General features: G+C 41.8%; 1 protein-coding gene across 2 annotated transcripts; it reads right to left on the bottom strand.

Moving 5' to 3' along the window:
• Positions 1-1,487: 1,487 nt before the first annotated feature.
• Positions 1,488-27,627, bottom strand: NUTF2 (nuclear transport factor 2). 2 transcript variants are annotated; one of them, XM_063437683.1, is made up of 5 exons: positions 27,533-27,627; positions 18,880-19,000; positions 8,741-8,812; positions 7,398-7,496; positions 1,488-2,105 (listed from the first exon to the last, which is right to left on the bottom strand). In XM_063437683.1, exons 2-5 carry the CDS (start codon positions 18,976-18,978, stop codon positions 1,992-1,994), a joined length of 384 nt encoding a protein of 127 aa, XP_063293753.1. In that variant the 5' UTR covers positions 18,979-19,000; positions 27,533-27,627; the 3' UTR covers positions 1,488-1,991. The 2 variants fall into 2 exon arrangements, with proteins under 2 accessions (XP_063293753.1, XP_063293754.1); XM_063437684.1 differs by lacking the exon at positions 27,533-27,627 and adding an exon at positions 26,982-27,056.
• Positions 27,628-27,966: the final 339 nt, after the last annotated feature.

A 27,966-nucleotide genomic window follows, 5' to 3' on the forward strand; every position in this document is an offset into this window, starting at 1 on the left:
TGCATATCTTGCCATTAGGGGTTAAAGAGTCCGGGTCTGTGATTGCACGGGCTTTCTCCGTGCTCTGCCTCCGTGGCATGTGGGTGCTACCAGTGTCGCTCAGCCCACACCACTTGCGGGCATCTCCGTTCGGGTTCCGTCTTCCGGGTCGCGGTTCTGTGGCTGATTTTGTCCCGGTGGGTACAGTGAGAGGTTGCTGTGGCGGGTCTGCTCAGAGCCTCCAGCCCGGGCTACTGCGGGGGTTACTTCCCTGTGTCCTCGGGTCCCTGTACCATACACGGTGGGACCGTGGGCCCTCTGGGGCTCCGCTCTCCCAAAGCCCCTCCGGGTGTGTGGACGTTGGGTTGGATATCTATCCTGTATGGATCCCAGCCCAGAAGGAGGTTCTTTACTCCGGGCAGTCGTGTGGGTCCGCGGTACTTTGTGCGTGGTGGCGTGCTATCGTCGGCCTTGCATGCACTGAGAGTATCGTGCAGCTGCCATTTTATGTCCCCCTCGGGGTGGTGTAGCTGATCGGTCGCCATATTGAGCTTCGGTGCGTGGTTGCAAGCGCCTTTCCAGTTTAAGCCAAAATGCTTCAAAGTGTGCATCCAGCCTTGCCGCGTAGTCGGCTTGTGCTGTGCTCTGTTGATGTTGTCGTGCCCTCCCTAGGGCAGGCAAGTACCGTTGTAGCGGTAGTCCCAGGGGCACTACGTGTCTGCAGAATTTCAGGCTGTTTCACGGGGTTCTTTGTCCCCCGTGAGGACCAGGATATCCCCCACCGGCCCAGGGGAGGGGGGGGGGTAGCAGGGCTGTTGTCGTTTCACGCTTGTGAGCTTGTTCCTTGCAGGGAGAGCGGCCGTCTCCCCCATACATCAGGGTTCGCTCCAGGTTAGGCCGCATGGCCGGCTCTTGCCATTGTGTTGCGTATCGCGTCCGGGCAGGCATCACCCTGTTCCTCAGATCCTCCTGAGTCCCATTCCGAGCACCTCGAGCCATTTGCGTCGCTCGATATCGGTAAAATTAGTGTGTTTTGCTCTCCGGTGCTGGAGCCCTCAGAAAACACAGCCGCCCATCTTGGCTGTCAGGCCCCGCCCCCCTAGATAGCAAGGGACCTGGGAATATGCACCCAGACCACTTCCATGAGATGAAGTGGTCTGGGTGCCCTAGTGTCCCCTTTAAAAGATGGTGGCAGAATATAGTATACCCACCACTGCAGACACATTTTTCAGACATGCACTTAATGTCCTATTAACAGCCCTTTTCAAAAGATAACAACCGCACTACACAAAATTCTCCAGTTGCTTAGAAGACTGCAAATGCATGGTGGTGGTATAGCCAAAATATATTACACACCACCTATAAGTCCTTGATGAGCTTTACACTACCATATCTAAGCAGTTTGAAGGTTTCATTATATAGATATCCATATCCTTAGTGGGTAACTGTGTGCATTACTAGTTTTAAAACTCATACCGTTGCAAATGGAATATACAGAGGCAGAATACTTGCTTGTAATCATTTCATTTTCTATTTGCACTTATCGTGTATTATGACATGCATTACTCATGCTGTGATATAAGAATATAAAAATACAATTAAAAAAAATATACTGTAGATGGGGAAATCTCAAACCACAGAAGCCATAAAACCATATACTTTTTTTCCTCTCTCATTTATTGCCCATTTCTTTGGATTACTAGAGTAATTGTTTTACATAAAAAAAAGCAATCCTTTACGTTTTGCCCAAAGGCATGCTTAATACATGGCATCAAATTCAAAACATTTCCAAAAATCATACACATCTCAAATTTCCAATGTTAGACAAATTCCAAACTGCCAATACACTTATGCAGCAGCAGGCTTATAATTCACCCAAGTGCAATAATGGCTTCTTCATATTATATAAACAGTGTATGAAATTTGTAATGTTCTGTGGCTATGAAAGTGTCTTTTTTTCCAGACAAAAATTAGAAGCGTAAAAGGAACAGTTTGTTTTTTTCAGTTTTAGTTCATCCAAAGTTATGTAGTGCTAGCCGGAACATATCATTTGTGCAGACCCAGGCATCGCTTATGTTCTTTAGTAGAAATACTTGATGAAATCCCATAACTTGGTCATCATCTGCCTGTTAAGAGAAGGGAAAAAAAAAATTAGATTAATACGCTGCCAACTTAAATTTATCAATTTCCTCAACAGTTCAATTTCCTGACTTCATACGGTGGCCACAGTATTTTCATTAGATATGTAAGGCACTTTTACAGCATGTACAATTAATACTCAAAATGACTAAATGAAATTGTTGTGATGCATAGATCATTCCCCTGCAGCCTCACGATATAGAAATAAAGTCATATCTTATCGACACCTCACCAGGCTGTTAATCATACAACCTCCCTAAACACTTTCTTAGAATTTTTATTTTATTTTAACCCCTTCCCGACCAATGATGTACCAGGTATGTCCGCCAAAAATCGGTCGGTAATGACCGCGGACGTACCTGGTACGTAATTTACTAAATTGCCACTTACCTGATCGCTGGCGATCCCCCGCTGGCAATCGTGGTCCTGGGGTCTGTCTGGTTGTTCAAGGATTCCTGACCGATATCAGTGTTATAATGTAACTTGCGTTAATTTTGAAGAAAAAAATAAATGGTTTTGGCGGTTGTAGATGCACAACAGATTTTGGGGGTCAATGTTAGAAAAAGTGTGTTCAGTCTCTGCCTCCTCCGTCAGCCCAAAAGGGGAATGCACACACCACGCACACATTAGGCTTTCCTACGGGAATTTCAACACCCTGATTGCTCACAGGTCATAGGGTTAAACTTCATGCAACAGGAATCGCCTAAAAGGTATTAACACTGCAAAGGGGAACAGCTTAAACAGTCAAACAGAGAATTCAATAGCACCTTCTGTGCTACTCCTTGATCATAATGGTATTGAGTTATATTTATTCAAAACAGCTAGCTGTGAATACTCTGTGGACATGCAATACTAATATTTTTCAATCGTGCTTATCCATATTTATTTTAGTATGATTTGAAGTTTGTATTTTCACTCTACTGGAACTATAATTTGGGAATAAATGCAAACTACTTTAACGGTTTACTAAAGCTTGATTAGTGAACAAACCAACAGTACTATAGCTCTTGTGGACGGCTTCAACTTCTGAGCAAAAACTGGCAGTTAACTTTCAATAGGCTAGAAAAGAAACTTCATCCACTGTACATACCAAGCTCATTAAAAATCAGTGCGAACTTAAAGTAGCACTGTCATGCCGAATTTACCTTTCCCCAAATCGATAACTCTTCTTCCCTCTGTCAGGATCGGTTCTTAATTTTTTCCTGTCTGCTCTAGTTTTCTTTAAAACATAAGACAAAAAGGGGGGGGGGGGGGCGGAGCCGTTCAGACACCATTTCAAACAGCTCCTGAAAATCTTAGCTAATCTCCTCCAAATCAAAATAATCTTGCATAATCCAGTGATCACGAAACCCTCAAGAACAAGGGGCTCCTGCTGCATCAACTGATGCCCTTCTTTGCACCACCCAAAACGCCCAAGCGGAGACGCAGGCCTGGGGCCTACAGCACACGCATGCAGCCAGATTGGGAGTCGCTACTCTGTAGTGCCTACGGGGCACGAGACCAAGACTTCTACAAGCCAGCAATGGGAAGACAATCCCAGAAAACAGCAGCGCAACGTCTGAGCACTGATCTAAAACCAAGCACGGCCCAAGATGGCGCCAGAGGGTCCCCGAACGGAGGCCGCAAACGAGCACCGCCAACAAGGTGAGCTAGCCGACTTACACTCAGGGGCTCCCACTCAAGGAGACGCCAGACTCCACCCCAGCAACCAAACATGACCTCAAACTCTTGCTGCATGACTTCCACAAGATACTAGCGGCCAAGTTAGCTGTCCTCCGATCAGATATACAGAACACTACTGACATGGTAAGTGCCAACGAAGACATCTCGGACCTACACGTTGGTCTATCCAACGTGCAAGTAACAATACAAGAACTTACACAATCGCACCAAGCATGGTCTCTACAAACTACAGCTATGGAGGACCGGCACAACATTAAAATCTGCAGGGTACCAGCCGCTATCTCCACTGAGGAACTGCCACACTTCGTCCGACGGATGCTGGCCACAATCTTGCCCCAGAGAGTGGTAAGAAAAATTGCTATTGATGGGGTGTACAGACTCCCCCGACCAATCAGGCCAGCACCACACCGTGCCAGAGATATTATTCTCCGGTGCATGACACTACACGATAAGGGACAAATTATGGCGGCCCTGAGGGTCAAAACGCCTCTAGTATTTGAGGACGCCCACCTCACCTTTTATCAGAACTTGATAATAATGACCCTGCAATGACGCAAGACGCTCACACCGCAACTGCGGGCAGCAGGCATCACCTATCGCTGGGGACCACCTGGAACCCTACAAGTGATCCACAATTGGACCACCCAATCACTCACCTCCCTTGCAGAAGCACCTAAACTCTAATCCACTCTGGGACTGACAGAAGCAGAGACCAGCCTGGCGAACTCTGCATTCACGTCCTTTGTCCCAAGAACTAGAGGGGACACTAGACCTGATAGCAGCTGGATGCAGACGAGACGCTAGTAGCACTACCTGACCACTAATTCATCACGTCTCTTTATGAGCCCGGTTTTTATTATTTCTTACCTTTAGCGTTAACTCTGTTTGGTTAGCCTATATACACTCACCCTACGGAGCGAGTGCCCGACCCTCATCCAGGCATCTTCCACGGGGCAGATGGGCCCTATAAGCCCCAATCGCATCACCCATGCGGTCCTCCAGTGTATAGCTAGCAGACTCCATCTGGCACTACCCATATGATATGCAAATCGAAATGTTTCTCTGTTATAGTATATTTTGTATATGGCTGCTATACAGATCCCCTTTTAATTTAGTTTATTACCCTGCTGTCTAGGCGGAGACATACAGCAATATAAGACTGCCCAAGCTTCAGTGGCTTCCATACTTTTTCAGCACCCAATTGCAAGTTAATCACCCGTGCTGTGCCTACTAGTAATTAAATATCACATTGCCTAGAAATCTCCCTGTTTTTACATTCCAGACTCACTAGACAGGGTAACAAAGAAGTTATGACCTCTTGTTATATTAGCGAACACACACTATGCTTGGTCAGTCAGTTGTTAAGGCCATCTTCTTACTAATATGTCTCACATGTAAAACACTGGGTTACTCCTGTAATCTTCACTCACAGAGTCAGCCGGTACTACCAGAGTTATCATTTGTCGTGTTTCCACACCACTGAATATTACCCTGTTTTCTCCTGATGACTCTTATATGCAAAACAAATGTGCACTTATTTTCTATGCCACAACTGTTATGCTTTGTCTATTTCAAAACATGCTACTGCTGTTGGGGCATGACAAGAAAGCTTGTTATGTTACCTCATGCATGAAAAATAAAGAAAAAAAAATCATAAGACAAATTAGGGACTATTTTGTGTTATGTATATTTCCTACGCCTGACCAGCGGAAAAGCAAAGTGTGCTTCGTTTCCGGTGATCAAAGCAATTTCCCCACAATTCTCACCTTTGATCCGTGATCTCACGATGCTTCCTGTCACTTAGACAGAACGACGGCAAAACTACCGAATTTCATACTAACAGAATGAGAACAGTTTCTCTATTCATGTTAGGACGCAATTCGGGACTTTGAATTTAATTTGTATGAAACTGATCCTATTTGTGCCGTGGCTGCATATTGCAGCTGCTAATTCCCATAGTATTAGGGAGCTATCTACCAAAAGGCTGAAAAACCTATATTGATCTTTCAGCCAAATTTACGAATACCAAGTAAAGATTACTTCCTATTAGTATATAATCTGCCCCTACTCACTATACTGCGAGTAGGGGCATTTCTAGTAAACTAGGTTAAAAAAAACAAAAAAAGTCCCAAGCTGTCGAGGCCCTAAAAGAAAATGGGGTGTGTCCTCCCCTCCCTCTCCCCCCCCTCCTTATTTAATAAGCCCACCTTTGAGCGGTGGGTGGAGGCCCTAAATAAAAATGGCGGGGACACACACACCTATTTTCCCCCGCCTGGCTCCCACCAAAAAAAAAAAAAAAAAAAAAAAGGAATAAACCCTGTCTAACACTAAAAATAGTGATGAGGGGTGGGGAAGGGACAAGATAACTAAACACCTGTAAAAACTAAATAAAACTTACCATTTGATGTCCCCCCCCCCCCCCCCCTTATAATTTACAGCCCCCACCCGCTACTTTGATCACCGGAAATGAAGCATACTTTGCTCCTCCGCTGGTCAAGCAGAGGAAACCTCCATAAGACAAAGTAGTCCCTACTTTTGTGTTTTAAATAAAACTTGCGCAGACAGGAAGAAATGAACAGATCCTTAGAGGGAGAGAAGAGGAATCGATTAAAGAAAGGTAAGTTTGGCATGACAGTGCCGCTTTAAAGAAAAATACATTTGAGAAACACAGATTTAAGTACTAATGTACAAATGCAAAAGTACATAGGGACTCACATAAAAGCAGGCTATACACAGGTTAGTTTACATATAAGTTGTGACAGATCACCTAGTCACCATCCACACCTTTTTCATTTATAATTTCCATAAAAAAAAAAAAAAAAAAAAAAAAAAAAAGACTTTTCACTGCCCCGGGCTCCCATCACCTTTTCCCGCGAGTCCAGCCAGGAGTGCCCCCTCCTCTGGCCGTAACCAGAGTCTAGGACTACAGAGGGACTGGTCCACAACTCCTCAGAAATTCCGGTCCAGACGCAGTTATCCCCATCTACCGGTCAACTTTCCTTTCTATATTCCACCCACGTCCCTAACAGCTATAAGAGCGCTTTTTGGAGGGAAGTCACCTGAGACTATGTGAAACAATCGCTCCCTGAGAGCCAGGTGGAGCACCCCCTATTTCGTCCTCCAGAGTTTCCGACACTTGACTGGCCAAAGCCTCATTTATCCTGGAACTCTTTTGGGCATGGACTTTTTTTGACTGACCACTAGGAATCTGTCAATACATCACGGATCCGTGCACTATGTTGCCAACATGGGCGCTCGGATCAGAGCCATCTGGGAATGTGTTGGGGTTCCAGTTAATTTTACTATCTTTTTGGGGTGTTTCTGTGTTGTGTTCTATGTATGTGTATGTGTATGTATGTATGTTGTGTTCTATGCGGGATTACGTGCTATTGAACAGGGACCCCATTCTGGGGGTCAGTGTAGAAATGACCTTGCTTGTGCTAATAAAATCAGATCTACTCCCAACATTAAAAGTCTTCGCTAATGTATGGGGGAAAGCTATACCAGCTAGAACACTACTTTCACTGGAAGGGGCTATGACTTATGTGATGGATTTGCCACATAGATCATTAAAAAGATATAATTGATGACTTTACCTTAAGTTGACCCACCACCATACTTATTATGCATCCATCTGGTGTGGGCTGATGGTCTTGCGAGGTGATACTATGTTGAATTTTCTGAAAGGGAAGCAACTGAAACAAAAATAAAATATCCACCAGAAATAGTTTTAAACAGGAAAACTCTACAGATACTAGAGCTAATTTAATTTAATATTAACACAGCAACAAATCCCAAATTCTTCTAGTCCTTCTAACCCAGACCACTTAATCTCATTTAAGTGGTCTGGGTGCAGTGTCCCAGTCCCACTTAGTCCTGCAATGTAAATCAATGCAGTTTTTGAGGAACTGCAATAATTACATTGCAGGACTAAGACGGCTTCTAGTGGCCATCACACAGCACTTCCTAGTGACTAACCTACTTTTGGTCACTTGACACTGGACGCCCTCACACTCTGCATGAGGACATCAAATGTGATTAAAATCCCCATAGAAAAGCACTGAAGAGATGCGCTCACCGTGCATGGTCATTACTCCCCCACCCCATTGGATGACATCTGAAGAGGGAGATCAGTGCCAGAATATGGTTGGTACACAAAAGGATACCACCCCGCCCCCCTCTTTTTTTTTTTTTTAAACCCTTTATGAGCAGAGAGGGGCGACCAAAGGGTTATACAGTGTAAGGAATATAACTTTGTATTCCTTACACTATAGAATCCCGGTACAAACGGTAAAAACACTAACCAGATTCTAGATGACCAAGTTTCAAAAGGCACCACTGACCAGCTTTAACAGATAACAGGTTTTTGAATCCTGTCTCTTCTAGGCTAGGGAAGAGTTTAGCATGTTTATACAGGCAGCTTTATTAAGGAACATCTGAATTATAAGAGATGGACTAGATGTAAACAATAATTAAAAGTTCATATGGTCCCATATTCTAATCAAATTGAATGACATGCTCCAGTCTGTGTCCTGCAATTACCAATCAAATCCCAAACTGCAAGGGGACAGAAGACATAAAGGCTGGATTTAATAACAGGCCACTAGTGAATGCCAAGCAACTATCTGTGCCAATATATAGTAGTAAAGAAGTAATATAGAGTAAAACCTGGCACACGCAAAACTGATTCCTAGACATGTACAAGAAGTGTGTACAAAAAATAATAGCTTATTCCCTTTTTAGTCGGTATAAAATTGGGTGAGGGAGTGCTGGATATTTGTTAGGTCAGATTTTACTTTTATTTGACCACTTGCTGCTCAACCTAAATTGCCCACTGCCGTAGTTTCACAAAAAAACATCGTACAAATCGCACACAAACATTTATTGATTTTGACCTCTTAGCGATCAAACCCAATTACAGTTTTTTACCAATACGTACTGTGATTTTCTCAACAATAGCATCTTTGCCATGAAATTGTTGTCCTTCCCATGTAAGGCATGAAGCGTCAATCTGCAAATTAGAGAGCAACATTTAAATTAATATTACTTTTTCCTCCAACCTCTACTGAGAGGAAGTGCAAATTATTGATGTAAAATAGTATTAAAGTGAAATCAAAGTTCATATCCCTAAAATCAAATTTCAAAGATACACTTCTGGTCAAAACATTTCAATTTATACAGTTTATTGTCTCGGTGTACTATGGTATTAAAAGCAAGAAACAAAGAATTGGGGATAAATAAAATAAAAAAACGAAAAACAAGTGTCTTGGCGCACAGTTGCTACGTTTTGCAGATATAATTTCAGAATACTCATGGAATGTTTTTACAATAGAAGGTTATTGGAAGGCTAGCAGAGGCCCACACCATCACTTATACAAGTTTGACAGTTGGAGTCACATAATGAACTATTCTTCCAACTGAGTGCAAAAATCCTGTGTGATTAACTATAAACCGGATGGATAAAAGTCCACTTGGGAGGGGTGGGGTTATATTTTATTTAAATCTAATTTCTTTTAATAGAATGCTTAAGATGGATTTCTTTTTAAGATACAATGAATACAAAATAGGGATTGCTTATGTAGCATGAGCCTGCATATTTTCTCTAAATTATTTCCATTAATCCAAGTTAATTGAACTTTAAATACCAACATGCACTTTTTCACAGCAAAAATAAGAAAAACTAAAATATTTTTTTCCTCTGGTTGCAAATATTAAAGATAACCAGCAAGATTTAGTCTTCACATTAAATTTTCTTTTTTTCTTTTTTTATTTCTTGGGTCCGCAAGACCTACTAGTCTTCAGGATTCCAGTGGAAATGCTTCATAGCCCAGTCAACTCTTTCGAAGCCATAATAGCAATGTCTTTTTTACTGCAACTTGACCAGGTAAACCAAAATCTTGAAGTCTTCTCTATACAGATAAAAGTGAGACTTTCTTACATTGGCAAGTGTTAATTTGTTCTCCTGTGAGCTGACTGTCATGCAACCTGTTGACTCCCAAACTTTATTCTATTGTTGATTTGGGCTTGCCAGACCTGTGGTCAGTTTACACCACTTTCCAAGAGCATTTTAATGGTGTAGAAAACTGTACTGGCCCCTTAACTTGCTTTTTAATTTCTCTATAGGAAAGGCCTACATGTTTAAAGATTATAATGGTCTGCTAGTAGCCTTTCTCTCCATGACAGCAGACTACTTTATGTAATACTGCCCAAATAATACATATCAACACTGTCTGTTCCAACACTGCTTCTACACAGACTGACCATCATTTGTTCTTTGATCTACAAATCTATAACCTCGGTAATGTTAGATTAGAAGTCACCACAGTAAACCCTGTGTTTGAATAAATGCTCTATACACAGAAAATATACATACACCCCTAAAAAGGGATATTATAAAAATAAAAGTGGTCCCGGTGCATTGGTCCTTTAGTGTTAATCCTGCTATGAAAGACCTTTGATTTTTGTAGAAATTATATATATTTTTTATGTTGAAAAACACTAGAGGTGCTTCCCCTGCAAGAAAAGACTGTTCTGAATCAAATGCTGCTTTGAGATCTGCAGAGCATGTGCACAAGCCTCCCTATGGGAAACAATGAATTGGCGGAGAACACTCTTGGACACTAAATTAGGTAAATAAGACCAACTTTAGGAATAGAGGTCCCAGGCATTAAGCTCTCTGGCATATATGTATGGTGCAATGTAGGAGTTAATCTGCCTTGTTGGTTAGAATATGGTAAAGCATTACTGACCAAATGTGTGGTCAAAAGCTGGACGAGATTCACATCTCAAACACCCGCTTTCAGACTATTTAGAACGCCATTTTCAGACTATTTAGAACGCCACCAGCACAACATACAAGCATAATCCTGCAATCTAACACAAATTACAAACACACCCCTTCACTCAAATGTACATCCACATGTAAAAGTGAACATTATATTCAGACACACCCCTGCAATCAAACATCACATACAAACACCCCTGCATTAAAACAAGTGCATACAAGCACCAACACTGTACATTACACTATAGCGCCAGTAAATGCTTCAGCGCTAAACAGATATACAACCTAGAAGTTTTAACTTGGGGTGCCATGGAAAAATACTGAAATATTAAAGGCGCCTTGAACCTAGAAAGTTTGGGAACCACTGGTATACTTAGATGGTTTACACACAGTACCCCAACTGGAAGCGGACAAATTTGTATACACTGTACACCAGAACCCTGAATAAATTTCTCAGGTTACTGAAACCCACCAAGAGAATATCTTCCTTAGAGTTGGAAGGAACATGTAAGAATTCACACGGGATTTCTACCTAGGGAGCTGAAGCACTTGCCGTCATAAGTCAGAACCTTCATCTCTATCAGTTCTGATAGAAAGGATGCGTTCTCGACTTTAACAGAGTCCATCAACGATTAATTTTTCTGTTTTATGGTAGAACAGAAACAACGTTTACAAGAAATTTTATATACCTGGGCAGTTCTGCAAGCAGACTTCTTTAAATTCAGAAACTTACCAGTGTTCTTCTAGGAGGGTTATTATGATCTAAAGGGAAATGTCAAATGTTTGGCAAATATACCTTTGCCAACCAGTTATTAATTGAATGCATGCAATACCTTGACTTTCTAGAGAAGATTACTTAAAATGTAAAAAAAAAAAAAAAATTCTGACGTATGGTGGCAGTACATACAGACTTGCACTTCCCAATTAGGAAAAGCATCTAAAAGATTAAACAAATCCCTCACCAATGCAACAACCTCTGAATGATCTAATCAATTCTTTACATTTTAAGGATTTAAAAATCATAGAAGCTGAAAAGTGAGAAGATCTACCTAAAGTAGACATCCAGGTGACCCAACTTTCTAAAAAAAAAAAAATAACATCCCCCCTCCCCCAAACTACAATTCCTATAGGTGATGTGACTGTGATGAACATATGGTAGACATGACAGTGAAAGTGTTAAAACTGCCCGCCAGGATTATGGGTTTATCCGCTGTTGCACGTAGAGCTTTATGGCTTAGGGCCTGGACGGTGGACATGGTGTCTAAATCAGTTCTTTGAGAACTTCCTTTAGAAAAACAAGCAGCTTGGATCTCCCTTGGAGGAGATAAACAGATTTTAGAAACAAAAAGCCCTACCTCAAGACAAAAAAAAAAAAAAAAAAAATGCAAATGCACAGCAGTAGAAGGGCCTAGCAAGATAGGTCATGTAAAAAATAAAATAAATGATTTAACAAAAGTAGACGTTTCGGACGCGAAGAAGGTAGGAGGAAGAATTCAACATTTCTACCCACAATGGGCAAAAAGTACAATAGTTGGATTCTGAATCTAGTGAAAAAAGGCTACAAGTTACAGTTCACAAGTAAGCCAAAGATAAAGTTCCTCATGCCCTTTTATTAGTCTTCCCAAAAGTCAGAGGCTCCTTTTTCAGAAACAGTATTACGGTTAAGAAAAGGAGTTATAGAGAAGGTACCAAATCACCAGACGTTCCAAGGGGTGTACTCAAGGATCTTCCTGGTGCCAAATCCGGATCATTCCATTCGGACGATTCTAGATTTAAAGGAAATAAATAGTTATATTCCATACCAAAAGGTTCCAAATGGAGATGAGATCCTCTAACTCAGGTCCTTCAGAAGGGATATTTTATGGTAAAACTGGATCTCAAGGATGCATATCCCTATTGCAGACTCCAAGAAAATTCCTAAGATTCGCTGTAAGAAGAAGAGGCATAAGAACTTGCCATTTTCAATTCAAGGCACTCCCTTTTGGCCTGTCATCTGTTCCTAGAATATTTACAAAAGTGCTGACTCTCATAACAGCGAGACCTAAGAGAATTGGTTATCACAATCAAACCCCTACTTGGACGATTGGCTGCTAATAGCAAGATCAAGACAGCCGCTTTCAAAAAAAATTTTCAGATCACCAAAGTACTCTAATAACACAGTTGGATGCTGAACTTGGAGAAGTCAACCCTGCTTCCTTCAAGAGTGATAGAATTTCTGGGATTTGAGGTAAATTCAAACACGTTCTCTCTACATCTGACGCCACAAAAAAGAAAGAACATTTGGAGAGAAGTATCCAGTTTACAAACAAACAGAAGTTGTTCCATCAGGAGTGCAATGAGCATGCTTGAATACCTGACATGTGGTCAAGTGGGCAAAATCAAAAATAAGGCCTCTGCAATGGGAGATTCCATCAACACGGTAAAAAAAAAAAAAAAATTTGGATGTCTGTTTCCACATTTCTCTGCCGGTCAGGGAGCAACTAGATTGGTGGAGAACTTCAAAGCTCATTTCGAGAGGTCTGACCTTTCAACCAAAACATTGTTTGGTAATTACAACAAATGCATCAAACATAGGTTGGGGTGCTTATCTAAACTATCATTCGTAAAGGTATTAGGTCAGAGGAGAAGGACACATCTGCAAATTTCAAAGAACTTAAGGCAGTTCTTCTCACCCTGTATCATTTAAAACCTTGGATAAAAAGGCAATAAGAATACAATCAAGTGACTCTTGAACACAGACTTAATCCCCATTAGATGACTCACAACTGCCCCATACTGACAGATCCTCTCCTCCTCCCAGCAGTGGGTCCTACACCTCTCCTCCCTCATCGCATCCCTCACCTCATAGTACACCTACTCTCCCCCTCCGAACGCAGCTGCGCCGTTCTAAATGGCTAAACAAAACACGTCCTCTATAAGTACGCCCTAGAGGTAACAGGGTAAACACTGATGGCACATCTGGGAAGTGTGAACATCCACAAGGGCGACGCATAGGAAACGTGGACCATTGATAAAACCCGGTTAAAATTCATCCCTGCCAGCAAACAAGGTCCACCGTCAACATCTATAATATACAATGAGAGGACTCCCTTTCCCTCCCAGGTTGCTCTTTTCCCTTTCTACATCTGTCTTTCTATTCTTATTGTATTCTTCCTGTATTTACTGTTACAAATATTAAAAAGTGACGGAACATGGTCGTGTCTACAGTATAGAAAACTTAACTGTACAACCAAGCTGCTATTGGCTTCTGCGTAGGCCAACCTGATGTACGTTCAAATTACTGTTTTAAATATGAAACACCCGGCTTCTGCGCAAGCCTCGTAACGTAGCAAAACCCGTATACTGATGTAGGTCACATTTAAAATAAAGAATTTAAAAATAAAAAGAATACAATCAAGACAACACTGGTCTCTTACATCAACAGACAAGGAGGTACCAGAGTCAAGACACCATCTTCTGTGTGCAGATGTTATGAATTGGGAACAATAACACTTCTATATCTCTGCTGTTCACTTAAGAAGAATTGACTGTCAAAGCAAACGATCTCAGCAGGGGGTAGTGGGACAAGAAGGAATGTCACTATATCCAAAGATATTTGTGATTCTCAAAATAAAGTTTGGAGTTCCTGTAGTAGACCTTATGGCAAGGAAAACCAAGAAAAAGTTCAGATTTGCCTCCCTGTTCAGAGCAGATCAACCCCAATGGATAGACCGTTTATCTATGAAATGAGAGTTCAAGCAAGCTTACATCTTTCCTCCGCTGAAGCGGAATCCAAGAATTTTTCAAAAAAAACAACAAAAAAACGAGACAAATTCTAGTGATAATTCCGTACTGGCCGAACAGGAGTTTGTTTTCAGCCTTAAAGGAGATGGCTTCCACATATTGGGAACTCCCAATCTCTAACAATCTTATAGAAAAAAAGGATCTACTGGAGGTTCAAAGGATGTTCAAATTGACGACGTGGCTGTTGCGAGGTTGATCCTTCATCAGGGTGTTCATTAAGACAGGGCTCAACTGCTGCTTCGTTCTATTAGACATTCTACTTAGAAACTTTACCTGCAAGTCTGGGAAAATGTTTACATTGGTGTAAGGAACACCATTGCCTTCAGGTTCAGTCATTTGATACCATTCTTCATTTCCTTCAGGATGAATTTTCCACAAGTTTAGGTGTCTCCACTTTAAATGTCCAACTTTCAGCCTTACATTTTTTATTGATCAAGTATTTGGCATCTCATTCTAATTGGACTCTTTAGGGCTATCAGGCTCATTCGACCTCCTAGAAAATAGTAATTTCTATAGTTCTACAGGCTCTCTGTGACCACCTTTTGAGCCTTTGGAATATGTCCCTTTGAAAATAGCTCTTAAGACATCTTTTTGGTCGCAATCACCTCGGCCAAAAGGGTCAGCAAGTTTCAAGCGCTTTCACCTTCAGATGAATTTACTGTGTTTCACAATGACAAGGTTGTTTTTCATCCTAAGCCTTCTTTCTTACCCAAGATTATAGCATCTAAAGTGGTGAATCAATTAACTTTTGCAACAACACCTCCTCACCACAGGAACAAAGATGGCATAAACTGGATGTAAGAAGAGCATTGCAGATATACATCTCAAAGTTGTCAGAATACATAAATTCCAATAATCTTTTTGTTAACTTCCAAGAAAGGTTTAAAGGGAAAGAAGCTTTGTGCAATACTCTCTTGATTGAAGCAATCAAACTGGCGTATTCTTCTTGTATGCTTCCTGTGCCAGTGTCTCTTAAAGCTCATTCCACGAGGGCTATGGCTACATCATTGGCAGAGAAGGCCCTTGCGTGTCCCGAAGAAATCTGTAAAGTAGCCCACTGGTCATTGAGGTGAAACCAACCTCGCCACTGGGCATTGGAGAAGCCCGTTTGCCTGCCTCCTGCTGACTATGGCCTCTGGGAGATTTGGCCCTTTAAATACAGTATTTGGGCATATTGTATTTTATTATGCTGCTGCTGGCCCTTTAAGGACCATCTGGGGACATACTGTGGCTTTTGGGAACAATGCCCCTTTAAGACTATGGCCTGTTAAAGACTATTTTAGCAGATTGGATTTTAAAAGACTTGCTACCCCTTTAAAATGTATTGGAGTTCCGCAGCTTTAAAATGGCACTTTGGATACAGCTGAAGTGCCGAAGTAGTCGCCATTCGACAAACGAACACGTGGCGGCGGCCATCTTTCTTCATTCGAACGAGGTCAGCGGTATGTGTAGCCAAATCCATGGAACTGAAATCGGCTACACATTTCAACAACACAGCTGACCCTTACCTTCTCCTACACTCCGTTTTCAGCTGCAGAGACTAAGTCCCGTTCGGCAGTTTGAACTCACTGCTATACTAAGCTAAATGCACGAACGGCCCTATTCGTGCATTTGAATGGGACTTAGTAATTTTTCTGTGTAAAATAGACCGACCGCACAGCCCAAATCTAACAGTTTTGGGCAGGAAAATGTGTTTGCGGTCGGTCATAAAGGACTCCCAAGCTAACTTTTGATCTACTGGATGGATTTGTATGATTTTTGAGAGTGTTTGTTTAACCCCTTAAGGACACATGACATGTGTGACACGTCATGATTCCCTTTTATTCCAGAAGTTTGGTCCTTAAGGGGTTAAAGTGTGCTGATTCTGAATATGTAAGATTGGACGTATATTTTTAAAGTTATAGTACATGTATAAAAACTGTATTTTTCCTGCTTGTTATAATTAGGTTAACCCATCGTGTACCATAATTATATGACAGGCAGAGGGGAGGATTTTGTGTATAATTGCTGGGAGTGTTTTCTGTAATATACGTGTGTTATTGGTTGTTCTGTAAAACCCTGTGGGCAGTACTATGTGTGTAGATTGTGAATAAAAGAGGTTGTATGTGCCAGTAGAGTTAGTTCTGCTTGACCTCAAAATGAAGTGTCGTCTCGTTATTGGGGGAATTGCATGGTTTGCTGATTGCCAGGAGTGTAAGCTGATTGTATGCTTTTCCTGTTCAGCTGTTTACAGCATTCATATGCTTGAGAGCATTTGTATGCTTCTCTGGTTTGGTGGTTGTGGTGTCTGCTACAGTGCTTGGAGTCCTCAGGAAGCGTTAGGAGCATCCTTCAACGGAGGTATCCAGTCGGGGTGCCCGTCGATCCGTTACAGTCATCATTCAACACTTACCATCAGGCATTAAAGGCAAGATACATTCTCGTCCTCTGAAGCAACATTTGGGCATAATGGCCACCCGGATTTGGGATCTTGCTATATCCCGTATGTACTGCCACCATATATCAAAAACCCCCAGAAATTGTTACTTGCCGTATATTTTTTTTTTTTTTTTTAAAGTATGGTGGCAGTACAATTTTCCCTCCCGCAGAAATAAGTGATTTGCAGTATATGAGAGTTTTTTATGAATATGAATATGAGTATATGAGCATTTTTCTTGATAATTACAGAGGTGGGTTTGCAGGAGATGCCCTTGATCGGGTAAGGGATTTGTTTAATCTAAAGTTCAGATACATGTCCAAATAAGGAAGTGCAAACCTGTATGTACTGCCACCATATTAAGAGAAAAAAAAAACATCTGGGTAAGTAAAAATGTGTTTTTAAGAGGCTGCTGTAAGTCAAAAAGTTTAGGTCCTGAATGGAAAGAGGTGCTCAAACAATCAACAGGTATATGGAGTGGTCAGCATCTTTCAAACTGACAAATGCCATAAAGTTGTCTTCTTCCAAAATGATTGTTTCAGACTTAAGTTATCCCCCCTGATTTCTTATGCTTCATTGTAAAATGCATGTAGATTTGAGATCACAACTGAAAACCTAAGTTGTAATTGTTCTGTTCTTGACTGTACCCACACCTGTATTATGTTTATGTACAATTCCTCCAGCTGGAATGCAGAGGTCAGAACTTTTTTGGGATCCCACTGACTGCCTACCCAAGCAGCGCAGTTCTCTATTCCAGCTCTGAGTATGCATGATCTACCACTTCATGGGTAGCCAGTTGCTCTTATTCTGAAGTGCAAGCTTCTAGGAGCACTTAGAGTTTTTTAGAGCAGGTCTTGTAGGGTGGGATTTATACAAACGTTTAAACATGGTGCTGTCGTAGGATGCTAAAAGTCATTGAGCTCTTCAGCAAGACTGCAAAAATTAGTCTACTGAGATTTCATGGCTAAATTCTGGATTTTAAGAGGCAATTAAGTTATGACGCAAGGGATGTCCCAAGCACCATCTTACCTCAAAGAGTTAACCACTAAGTCTGGAAGATGATGCCCTATCACTCTGCCCTCCACTTTCGTTGATGGTCAGAGGCTTCAATTATGAAGCCTCTGACCTGACGCTACGGATCGGATGAGTATGTCATACATGAGATTTGATCTTTCACTCACTTTTCTAAATGAGGAGCTACTGGTAAGCTGAGAGTGTCATCTCTTATTGCGATGAAGTTATGGTGTCCAGAGTATCCATTTAACCTCTTAAGGACTAAACTTCTGGAATAAAAGGGAATCATGACATGTCACGTGTCCTTAAGGGGTTAAACAACTTTTAGCAAAGGCTGAAAACAATTAATGGGCATGTTCACATACTTTTGTCCATTCCATGTATCTCACCCCCCCGCCCCCCCCCCCCCCCACATTTTTAGTACATTATATAATGAATTTGCATTGCTTTTAAATTAGTACATTATTACAATATTATTTATAATGTTAAAACTCTGGCACTGGACAGAGCTAACTGAGTGGTGCTAGTACTATCCATTTCTGAAAAATAATTCTAGCTAGCACAGTATCTAGGCAGGCCACCATTGGCAAAGTAGCCATTAAACTGGAATGGAATTCACTGCCAATTATGCGAATATAGCCAAATAATTTCAAATATACATCTAATGCAGAAAACAGCTTTATTGGAACCCATAGGATTTCTAGAATGAAAACCCAGTCTTTATACCATCTACATCAGGTACGCTTTACAAAATCAGAAAGTCTAGATTCATCAAAATTAAAGCACCCCCACCCAGTATTGTTTGAATTCACTGCTTTGTTGGATCCTACATTTGCTTAATAAAGGAAACCGCACATAACAGCAAAATAAAATTAATAAGTGAAGAAAGGATTAGAAGGAGCAAGTAAATTCTTAATTTCATTTAAACTTTTCTATGGATGTGACTCCATATGGTACACAGTTCTCAAATGTAATTTTAAATGTCAATGTTTAATCATAAAAAATATTATAAACTGTTACAAACTGCATCAAGTAAATATAAACATCAACACAAAAAATAAATAGGAGTTAAAATACCCACATATATTGCTCCTAAATGGACCCTGTTATTGTCAAAGGTTTGATAGTAATGCTGAACAAAGCTTGATCCAATTTGCTCCCATATTGGTTTATCACCCATGCTGAACTCACAAAAATGGACTCTGGAAAACAAGCAATAAAATGTAATTAAAACTTAAACTGTACAAAGCATCACTACGCTGTGCATACATTTTTTTTTATAAACAAAAAGAAAAAACCCACTGTTTAAAAGTACCCCATAACAGTAAGATTGGGAAGCAACAGAAGCACAACATTAATTTAGAATTTATTTAAATTCAGAAACATGGAACGGAAATACATAAAGGATGATCGCGGCTTTGGAAGCATTAAAGTGGCTTTTTCACTTCTTAGTATTTCATAATAATTATATCTGTATAAAATACAAATGCAGAAATCTATGAAATTTCACAGAAATTACAAAACAACCTAACGTTTCCATAAGACAAAGTAGGGTTTACTTTGTTTTATGGACAAGCCTGAGGTTGAGAAAATTAGACAAAAGGCAGAGCTCATTTACGAATGTTTGTGGGACAGCTGTTTGAGTCAGGCATGGATGGTCCTGCTCATCACAAGCTTTTACGTATGTAGGCTCCAGGTAGATGAAGTGTCAGGAGCTGAAGATGGCACGCCTGTGGTGGGCACCTTCAGGTAAGTAAAATCTATATTCACTGCACCCCACTGCCTTCTGGCACTCAGATGTGAGGAATTAGTGGAACGGATCGCAAATTCCTGGTGTCCTTTCCACTAGAACGAAAGGATCTTGAGATTTTGTTTCCTTTAGAGCAGGGATAGGGAACCTTCGGCCACCCTAGATGTTGTGAACTACATCTCCCTTGATGCTTTGCCAGCATTGGCTGTAAGAGCACTATGAGAGATGTAGTCCAAAACACCTGGAGTGCCTGCCCGAGAGGGTCCACTGGCCGCCCTAGCAGCATGCAGTTCCTGTAGACTACACTGCTGTAGGTAAAGGAAGAATTTAAAAAAAAAAAATTACTACTTGAGACAGACCTCTTCCCTGGTACAGGCACAAAACTGGGGATTCCTGTGGGAACCTGTTTTTATACGCCTAGGGAGGAGTACATACATACATACATACATACATAAACACACACACTTTTATAGTGTTTAAGACGACCTGTTCTGTAGGATGTCAGGATAAAAAATCCTTGCTACTATATTGCCGGCAGCATACGTAAAATTGGCTTTGACGTCATATTATCCAAAAGGTAACATTCTTACAGTACCGTAAACAGTATTGAAGAACAATGTAAATAGTATTTTGAATACTTTTTCAAATTGGAGAGTCTGCTTTGGTTTTAAAGGGGCTCTCTAGTGCCCCTCTCCCTCCCAACCCCTATCCCATGTTGCTGAAGGGGTTAAAACCCTTCCAGTGACTTACCTGGACATCAGCGCTGGGTCAGGTTGCACCCAGGGTCCTCCCCCGCCAACAGGGGAAACTAATGCGCAGGGGAGAGCCAACGCTTTCCTATGGGTATTCCGGCGACGCTGGAGGTTCTCATGCATAGCGTGAGGATGTCCAGCGTCGTTTAAAACACTTTTTGTGTTCCAAGAACACAGAAGTCCCTCTAGTGGCTTTCGGATAGAAAATGTATGATTTGTTCAGACTGTGAGGCACTGGCAATGAAGTTAGTGTGTCAGTACCACAAAGGGAGAAATGCCTTGTTTAGGGAAGTGTTCCCAAGCACAGTCTCTCATTGGGTAGTGGTTAAGACATAGGTGGTAGACACGGGTTTGGTGTTACATTAGTGTAATTGTCTCAAGCCCCAAAATGCAGTAAAGAACACATCATCTCAGTTAAATAACCACTCCACACAAAAAGCACTTAAGCCTGCAGAAGTGCTTTAGTGAAAAGTGTGTTTTTTTTAGCCCCTAAGTGACCAGACCGTTTTTAAATGTTCTTACCGTTAAGAACCAGGGCTGCTTTTACATTTCTGCAGTGTTTGAGCTTAGCTGTAATTTTCCCCTCTTACTCATTTACTGTACAGACACATATACCATTCTCACCAATAAATGGATTTTCTAAAGATATTTTCATCATATCATAATTTACTATAAAAAAAAAAAATGAAAAAGTTTAAAAATAAACTTTCAAACTTTGAACCCCAAAATCTGTTGCACATCTACAACCCCCAAAAAACACCCATGCTAAATGGTTTCTAAAATTTGTCCTGAGTTTAGAAATACCCAATGTTAACATGTTCTTAGCTTTTTTTTTTTTTTTAAGTTATAGGGCTATAAGTACAAGTAACACTTTGCTATTTCCAAACAATTCCCCCCCCCCCCCCCCAATAACGTAACACTGATATCTGTCAGGAATTCCTGCATAACCCTTCACATGTATATATTTTATAAAAGAAGACAACCTAGGATATTAAACATGGGGTATTTTGACTCTTTTCATTCAACTATTTTACCATCAATGTATGCCAAATGGAAAAAAAATTATTGGTGATTTTTTTGACACACACAGCAATTTAAGAATACATGTACTGAGAACAAAGAACACACCAATGTGTTCAGCAACATCTCCCGAGTACAGTGATACCACCCATGTATAGGTGTGTCGGGTTCTCTGGGGCCAAAAGACCTTATTTAGAAGGTGCGCATGCCAGTTTTCCAAATTGGAATTTTTATAGCTGGTCATCATGCACCCATGTCCATTTTTGAAGCCAGCCAATGTAATTGACCCCCATCAAACCACATATTATTTGAAAATTAGAACAGGGTATTTCAAATGGTGGTATTTTAACACTTTCAATACACTAAATTCTACCACCAGTCTTTGTCAAACTTTTGGGTAGTCATTTTTTGTTATATTTGTTGTTGAAAAGAAAAAACTCCTAACTAAAGTTTCTGCTATATAGACACTAAAGAGTCTCCTATCTTCATTCAGCATATCCACGCTCTGCATGGAGGAGCTGAACGTTCCCCATGGAGATACATGGATTTAAAGCATCTCTATGAGAATTGGTGCAGCATTTTGCAGCGTATGCACAATAGCCTCCCCCAATGCTTTCCTATGGAAAAGCATTGGATTGGCTGAGTTAATCAATATTGTCTCAGCTATAGAGGCGTGCCAGCCGCAGCGAGACGGGCACGTCGTTGGGGAAAAAAAGTAAAAACACCATTCCCATGTGACCGAAGGGAAGCTGGTGACCTAAACATGTACATGCACTGCTGACTGATTGATACACACACTGACAGACAGTATTTTTTTTTATTTTTACACACACACACAAAAAAAAATCAATACGCATATTACCATCCTCCTCTTCCCTACTTTGTGGTAACAGGAGAGGCTTTCCTTGGGTCCAGTGGGACTGGGAGCAGGTTACAGTGGGCTGCCGCTGATCCAGACTCCCATTCACCTGTCTTCTCTCAGTGCGCTGGGAGGAAGTGACAGGAACTTAACTACTTTCTCCCGGAACCAGCGCAGGGGAATGGGCGGGCCGGAGTGCGGGAAGTGCATTCGGCTCTGCAGAATGGGCGGTTGGCTCTGCGACCAGAGACATCTCAACCTGTTTCCCTGTCAGCTTGTCCTTCTCCTACATGTTCTCAGTGCCAGGAGGAAGTAGTTACAGTTCCCTTCACTCCCTCCAGGCATGCAGAGATAAACAGACAGAAGGAGGAGGAGACAGGCTGATAATTCCACGGCGCCATGGCAACCTGGGGCCTGTGATTTGTCGAGCCCTGTTAATAGGCTATAATAGGCGTAGATTCTTCAATCAAGGCACTATTTGGACAATATGGGCACACTGTCAAGGGCTTTTCAAAACAAGGTATAGCATGTGAGTATGTTATTGTTGAGGTATTGTATAAAATGTAAAACAATAGTTATAGGTTTATGTATGCTTGTGAAAACCTTATTGTTCAACACATCTCAGTGTCCTGCATGTAGTTCAATTATAGTGACTAATTCCATCCTGCACACCAAGACTCTGGGTAGGAACTTATATTATTTTTACTGATTATCTCCTGTGGAGAATGTGCCTATAAATACCTATGTTGTGTTCAATAAAGTCAGTTCTACTTCACCCTTCACCAAGTCTCGGCTAGTGTTTGAGTGAGACAACTATACATTCTGCAAGAGTCTATCTACATTGTAGCTATAATCACAATACCCTGTTTCAGAGTGGAAGAACTCCAGAAAGACCACAGTCAAGCTGCCGCGACTGGGGCAGAAGCGTTCCAGGTTTTCCCCCTGTGGCTGCTAGAAAGCAAGCTTGGTGGAGGGTACAAGGAGCTCTGTCACGGGTATTAGCAACATTTATAATTTACAGTTCTAGTAAAATGATATGAAGAGGGCTTACAATCTATGAGGTAGGTGTAACTTCACCATTTCTGTAAATAAGGTAGCGTTTATAGCATGCCCCTGCAGGCATTTCCAAGTAAATAACAGAACCACTACATTAAGCTGTAGTGGTTCTTGTAACTAAAGTGGCCCATTAAAATTGTAACCCGTAAAAGGTTTTTTATATATATATTTTATTCCTATTTAACATTGTACACATATAGGGTATATAAAAAAAAAAAAACCCTGCATCTCTCAAACAATATGTATGGGTGCACTTAACCAGAAAGGATTAAATTGTGGAAGAATGAATGCATGGCAAAAGTGCCAAATAAACCTTTGGTCACAAATGCATTGCATCTCAATATAGCCTGTCCTTAAAGGACCACTATAGTGCCATACTCGTTTTCCTGGCACTATAGGGTCTCTAGGACTAGCTCTTCACCTCACCCCCAAGAAGAGCTAGCTGTGCCGGCCAGCCAGCACCCGTCCCAGCGGCTCTCCAGGAGAGCTGCAGGAGGGGTCCAGAAGCAAGGCATGCCTGACCGGTAGCAACCACTTAACCCCCCTTGAACTCTATCTCAGATCCGGTAAAACTATAAACAGAGCGCTCTCGTTTCCAACACTACCTAACAGGGTGCTTTTTGAAGGGGTGATAGAAGTTGGGTGTGGTATTTAACATTACCCTGGACTTGCATGAGCTATACCAGATTACAAGAAGCGCTGCTATTTTGGGTGACCAGGTGGGCGTTCACACACAAGCTTTGTGGAGACATCTGCTGTAAGTGGATGTGGGCAAAATAATTAGTTATGTTTTGTACCCAAGTGTCAAGGTGTCTGGCTGCTAATTAAAGTATCTGCTCAGGTACAGACACCAAGGCGCCAGGGATGTTGCAAATCTATTTGTTTCCCCCTGTTGAGACCTCAGGTATAAAAAGGTGACCTGTGACAAATTACCTACTAGTTCTACTCCCAGCATTAAAACACTAATGTATGAACGGGAAAGGCTATAACTACAGCTATAAACACTGAAGCTACTCTGAAGATCTGGAAACATTGAGGGATACTCTGGTGAACCGCCACACCCTGTACTTTACTCAGGACAATATTATTTAAGATGGACAAGTAGATTTGGCTACGCACATGTCCTGAAGACAAGTTTTTTGTTTTTAATCTCCACACCTCTAAACTTCATTTAGAACAGCAAAGTGTTTTATAGCAGAGTGTAGAAACAAAAGATTCAGAGTGCAGCCATCCCTACATGGATGATTGACTCCGCAGTGAATTTGAGAAGTTGAAGATAGTTGCACTCGAATGTGTGTACTGAATCATTCCATCTATGAGGAAAATTAAGAGCGTGGAGACGCTGAACGACAGAACCCCCAGTGGCCATCTGAGGAGTGCCCACTGGAGGTGTCCCTAGGGGTACATGTAAACACTGCCTTTTCTCTGAAAACACAGTGTTTACATGAAGACGCATGCAGGGAATGAGTATACTCACCAGAACAATTACATTAAGCCGTAGTAGTTCTGGAGAATACAATGTGCCTTTAAGTTGTTAGAGTGCCTTAAATTATTTCCTCCTACCACTCCTGTTCTGCAACAATGTATTTCACTAGTTTGAGGCCAAGCCCACTCAATTGCAGAGGTAGGACTTACTTCCCAGCTCTAATACCCAGTCCTACACACATGCGCAGTGTCTATGACAAGATTTTGATTGTGATGGCGATCGTAGCAACTGCCTTGCACATCTCTTCGGTCCACAATACATGAGAAGCATTGGATTGGACTAGCACCATCCAGAATGACATTGCGGGAAGAGCAGCAAGCAGTAGTGCCAAGAAAGTCTAGGTGCTGAAGAAAAGCCACTTTTTTAGTTTTAAATATTTTCTACTATGGAGGACCTGTCTAAATCTACATAGTGTTAGGATTACAGGTTTGCATTCCTAGGGTTTAGTGTTCCTTTAAAAGGGGCAGTGTAAGCACCATAACCACCTGGTCTGAAAATTAGATCACTGAATAAAACAAAACAAAAAAATCACCTATAACTTAAAGGGACAATATAGTCACCCAGACCACTTCAGCTTAATGAAGTGGTCTGGGTGCCAGGGCCCTTCAGATATAAACTTGACAGTTTTAGAGAAATTTACATCCAGCGTGCAGAACGTCCATAGGAAAGCATTGAGAAATGCTTTCCTATGGACTGTTTGAATGCGTGTGCGGCACTTGCCGCGCATGCACCTTCCGCTCCACTCGGGAGCTGACGCCGGAGGAGGAGAGGTCACCAGCGCCAAGGATTAAGGCAAGTGGTTGAAGGGGTTTTAACCCATTCAGCGCCAAGGGAGGGGGACCCTGAGGGTGGGGGGGCACCCTTAGGGCACTATAGTGTCAGGAAAACAGTTTGTTTTCCTGACACAATAGTGATCCTTTAAAATAAGCTGTATTTTCTTTTAAGCATGCGCAAGAGTACAGCACTGAGGTCTATGGAGGATTCTACAGGACCCTCCATAAACACAGCCAATACCACGCAGCGGTCATTGGTGACAGCTGTCAGGATGAATGCTGTGTCTCCGCCTAGAGTCCATGAAAGTCAGACAGAGGAAATATACTGAGACAAAGTAGTCCCTTATTTGTCTCACTGTATCTCTTGACTGAGTTGGAATTTAAGTGAAATTTCAATGCAGTCAAAATTATTATTTCAAAAAGATTCTCATGATAAAATTTTTCAGGGGTGGGTGGAGAGTTATAGTGCCGTTTAAAAAAAAAAAAAAAAGTTTTACAAAGCTCCCTAAGAACACCTGTAATGGCTGTCACTCATACAGTCACTAGATTGATGGCCTTTTATAGTCCTGCATTCTCTTTAGGACCTACATTGGGCGCTTCACCTGCACAAAGATATGCAACACTTTCCCAGAGATATACATTGGGATAATTCTGCACAATGAGAAGATGCTGATTGGCGCAGTGTGGCAATTACATGGTCAGTAGTGTCCACAACGCTTCTGGACTGGGCTGAGGAATGGCTGTGGTAGACCAGGGCAACATGGGACAAAAGTTAAGGAAATTTTATTTAAATCTATTAACATCAATTTAAATAGAGGCCTGCCAGCCATTTTCAGATCATAAGACTGTCTTAGGGTGGGCAAACTACGAGTGGGGAAAAAAAGAAAAGAAAAAGGAAGATAAATCTGCTTTAAAGTAGCACTGTCACCCCATATTAAAATAATGAGTTACACTGAAATTCCAACCCATTCAAGAGATCTACAGAGACAAAGTAGGGACGACTACTTCTCTGTATTTCTCATCCACCTGACAAGGCAGATCCTATATGTCAAGACCTGCAGCTGTCATCTGTGGTGGCTGCAGGGAAGTGGCGGTGTATGGACCTCAATGCTGTACTCCATGCACAAGCGCAATTACAGTAGCAACGTCGGCAAAAGCTCCAGGGTTCAAGAGGAGCAGCGCAGCCAGGTTTGCAGCGCATGCAAGGGCCAGGTTCATGTAAGTTTGAGGACTTTTGAGAATTCAACTCATCTCAGCCTTTTGTTAACTTTGGCATTGCCCAAAAGTTCCTACTTTTTCTTGTAGATTTTTTTTATTTCAAAGAAACTCCTACATAGTTGACATGCCTATTCTAGAAAGATTTGACTTGCATGAAACAAAAAGGGCCCTGGTGTGGTTACTGTGCACACCTCTGGACGGCCCCCTGCTGTCTGACCAAGCAGTAATTATTGCAAGCATGGGACAACATGCAGATTTGTCATTCAAACCTAAAACGCGTGGTGAGGGCTGACACAGAGGACTTGTTCTATAAATATCAGAGCAGACCTGTAGCACTGAGCCTCTCTTCATTACATGAAACGTGGGTGGGGCTCACCCCCCTATAAGGAAAATAAAATAAATATTACAAGTAGCCTTTGCAAAAACCCCAAATAAAGACACAGCGCGCATTCTCCACACACACAGCACATGCTTTCACCGGCAGGGCAGACTCGTGTAATGTGTCCCATATTTTTTTTTTCATTAAACGGCGGAACTCCCGTCAGTTGCTCCAATATAAAATAATCACCGAGTTACCAAAGCGGAGGCTCTTTTATTGGTGACTAACAGGAGTGAGGCCGAAACGTAGTCCGGCGCATCGCCTCTCCCATCACACAGCTCCTCGGACAGGCCCAGCACGTTATACCGCGCTCACTGAATGGAGGGCTGACCCGCACCGCCTCCCGGGGCTAGATCCGAGCCGGCCGGCGGTATACCGGGGTAGCGCGCCGGTCGGGCCTACCGGGATTTATTAATGGCTTTACTAGAGGAGAGGACTTACCCAGCACCAAGTCTTGGCGTGCGCGGCCCCTCCGCTTGCGACGACTCCCGCCACCGCCCACTCGCGCCCAAATTGCCTCCCTTCAAAAGGGGTGGGCCGGGGAGCCGCAGGGGCTGCTGGGGGATGTAGTGCCTGTCAGTTCAGGCCTAGTGAACGAGGAAAGAGACAAAACAAAACTGTTTGTGATGTAAATTCGGCTTATAGGGACGGGGAAGCCTTTTTTTTTGGCAGCTAGCTATGCAGTATCATTGTAACAGCATTGATTCTGAGGAGAAAATAATCATGGCTTGGACAAAGTTCCTCTAGTGGAAACTTTGCCCTTGTGATCTGAATAGACTATAGAAATTAACTTTTACTAATCAATCAATGCATGCTATCTATCTAGATCAGGCTTCCCCAAACTCCGGCCCTCCAGATGTTGCTGAACTACAACT

This window comes from Pelobates fuscus, chromosome 12 (assembly GCF_036172605.1).
Source record: "Pelobates fuscus isolate aPelFus1 chromosome 12, aPelFus1.pri, whole genome shotgun sequence".
In the NCBI taxonomy this organism is placed as follows: domain Eukaryota; kingdom Metazoa; phylum Chordata; class Amphibia; order Anura; family Pelobatidae; genus Pelobates; species Pelobates fuscus.

What these genes read in the sequence shown, in the direction of transcription:
- NUTF2 (XM_063437683.1), bottom strand. Translation starts at nt 18,978, where the DNA reads ATGGGTGATAAACCAATATGGGAGCAAATTGGATCAAGCTTTGTTCAG. An exon ending in TCCATTTAGGAGCAATATAT is followed by an intron (nt 8,813 to 18,879) that starts GTGGGTATTTTA and finishes TCTAATTTGCAG; the next exon opens with ATTGACGCTTCATGCCTTAC. An exon ending in TGGTGGTGGGTCAACTTAAG is followed by an intron (nt 2,106 to 7,397) that starts GTAAAGTCATCA and finishes TTCTCTTAACAG; the next exon opens with GCAGATGATGACCAAGTTAT.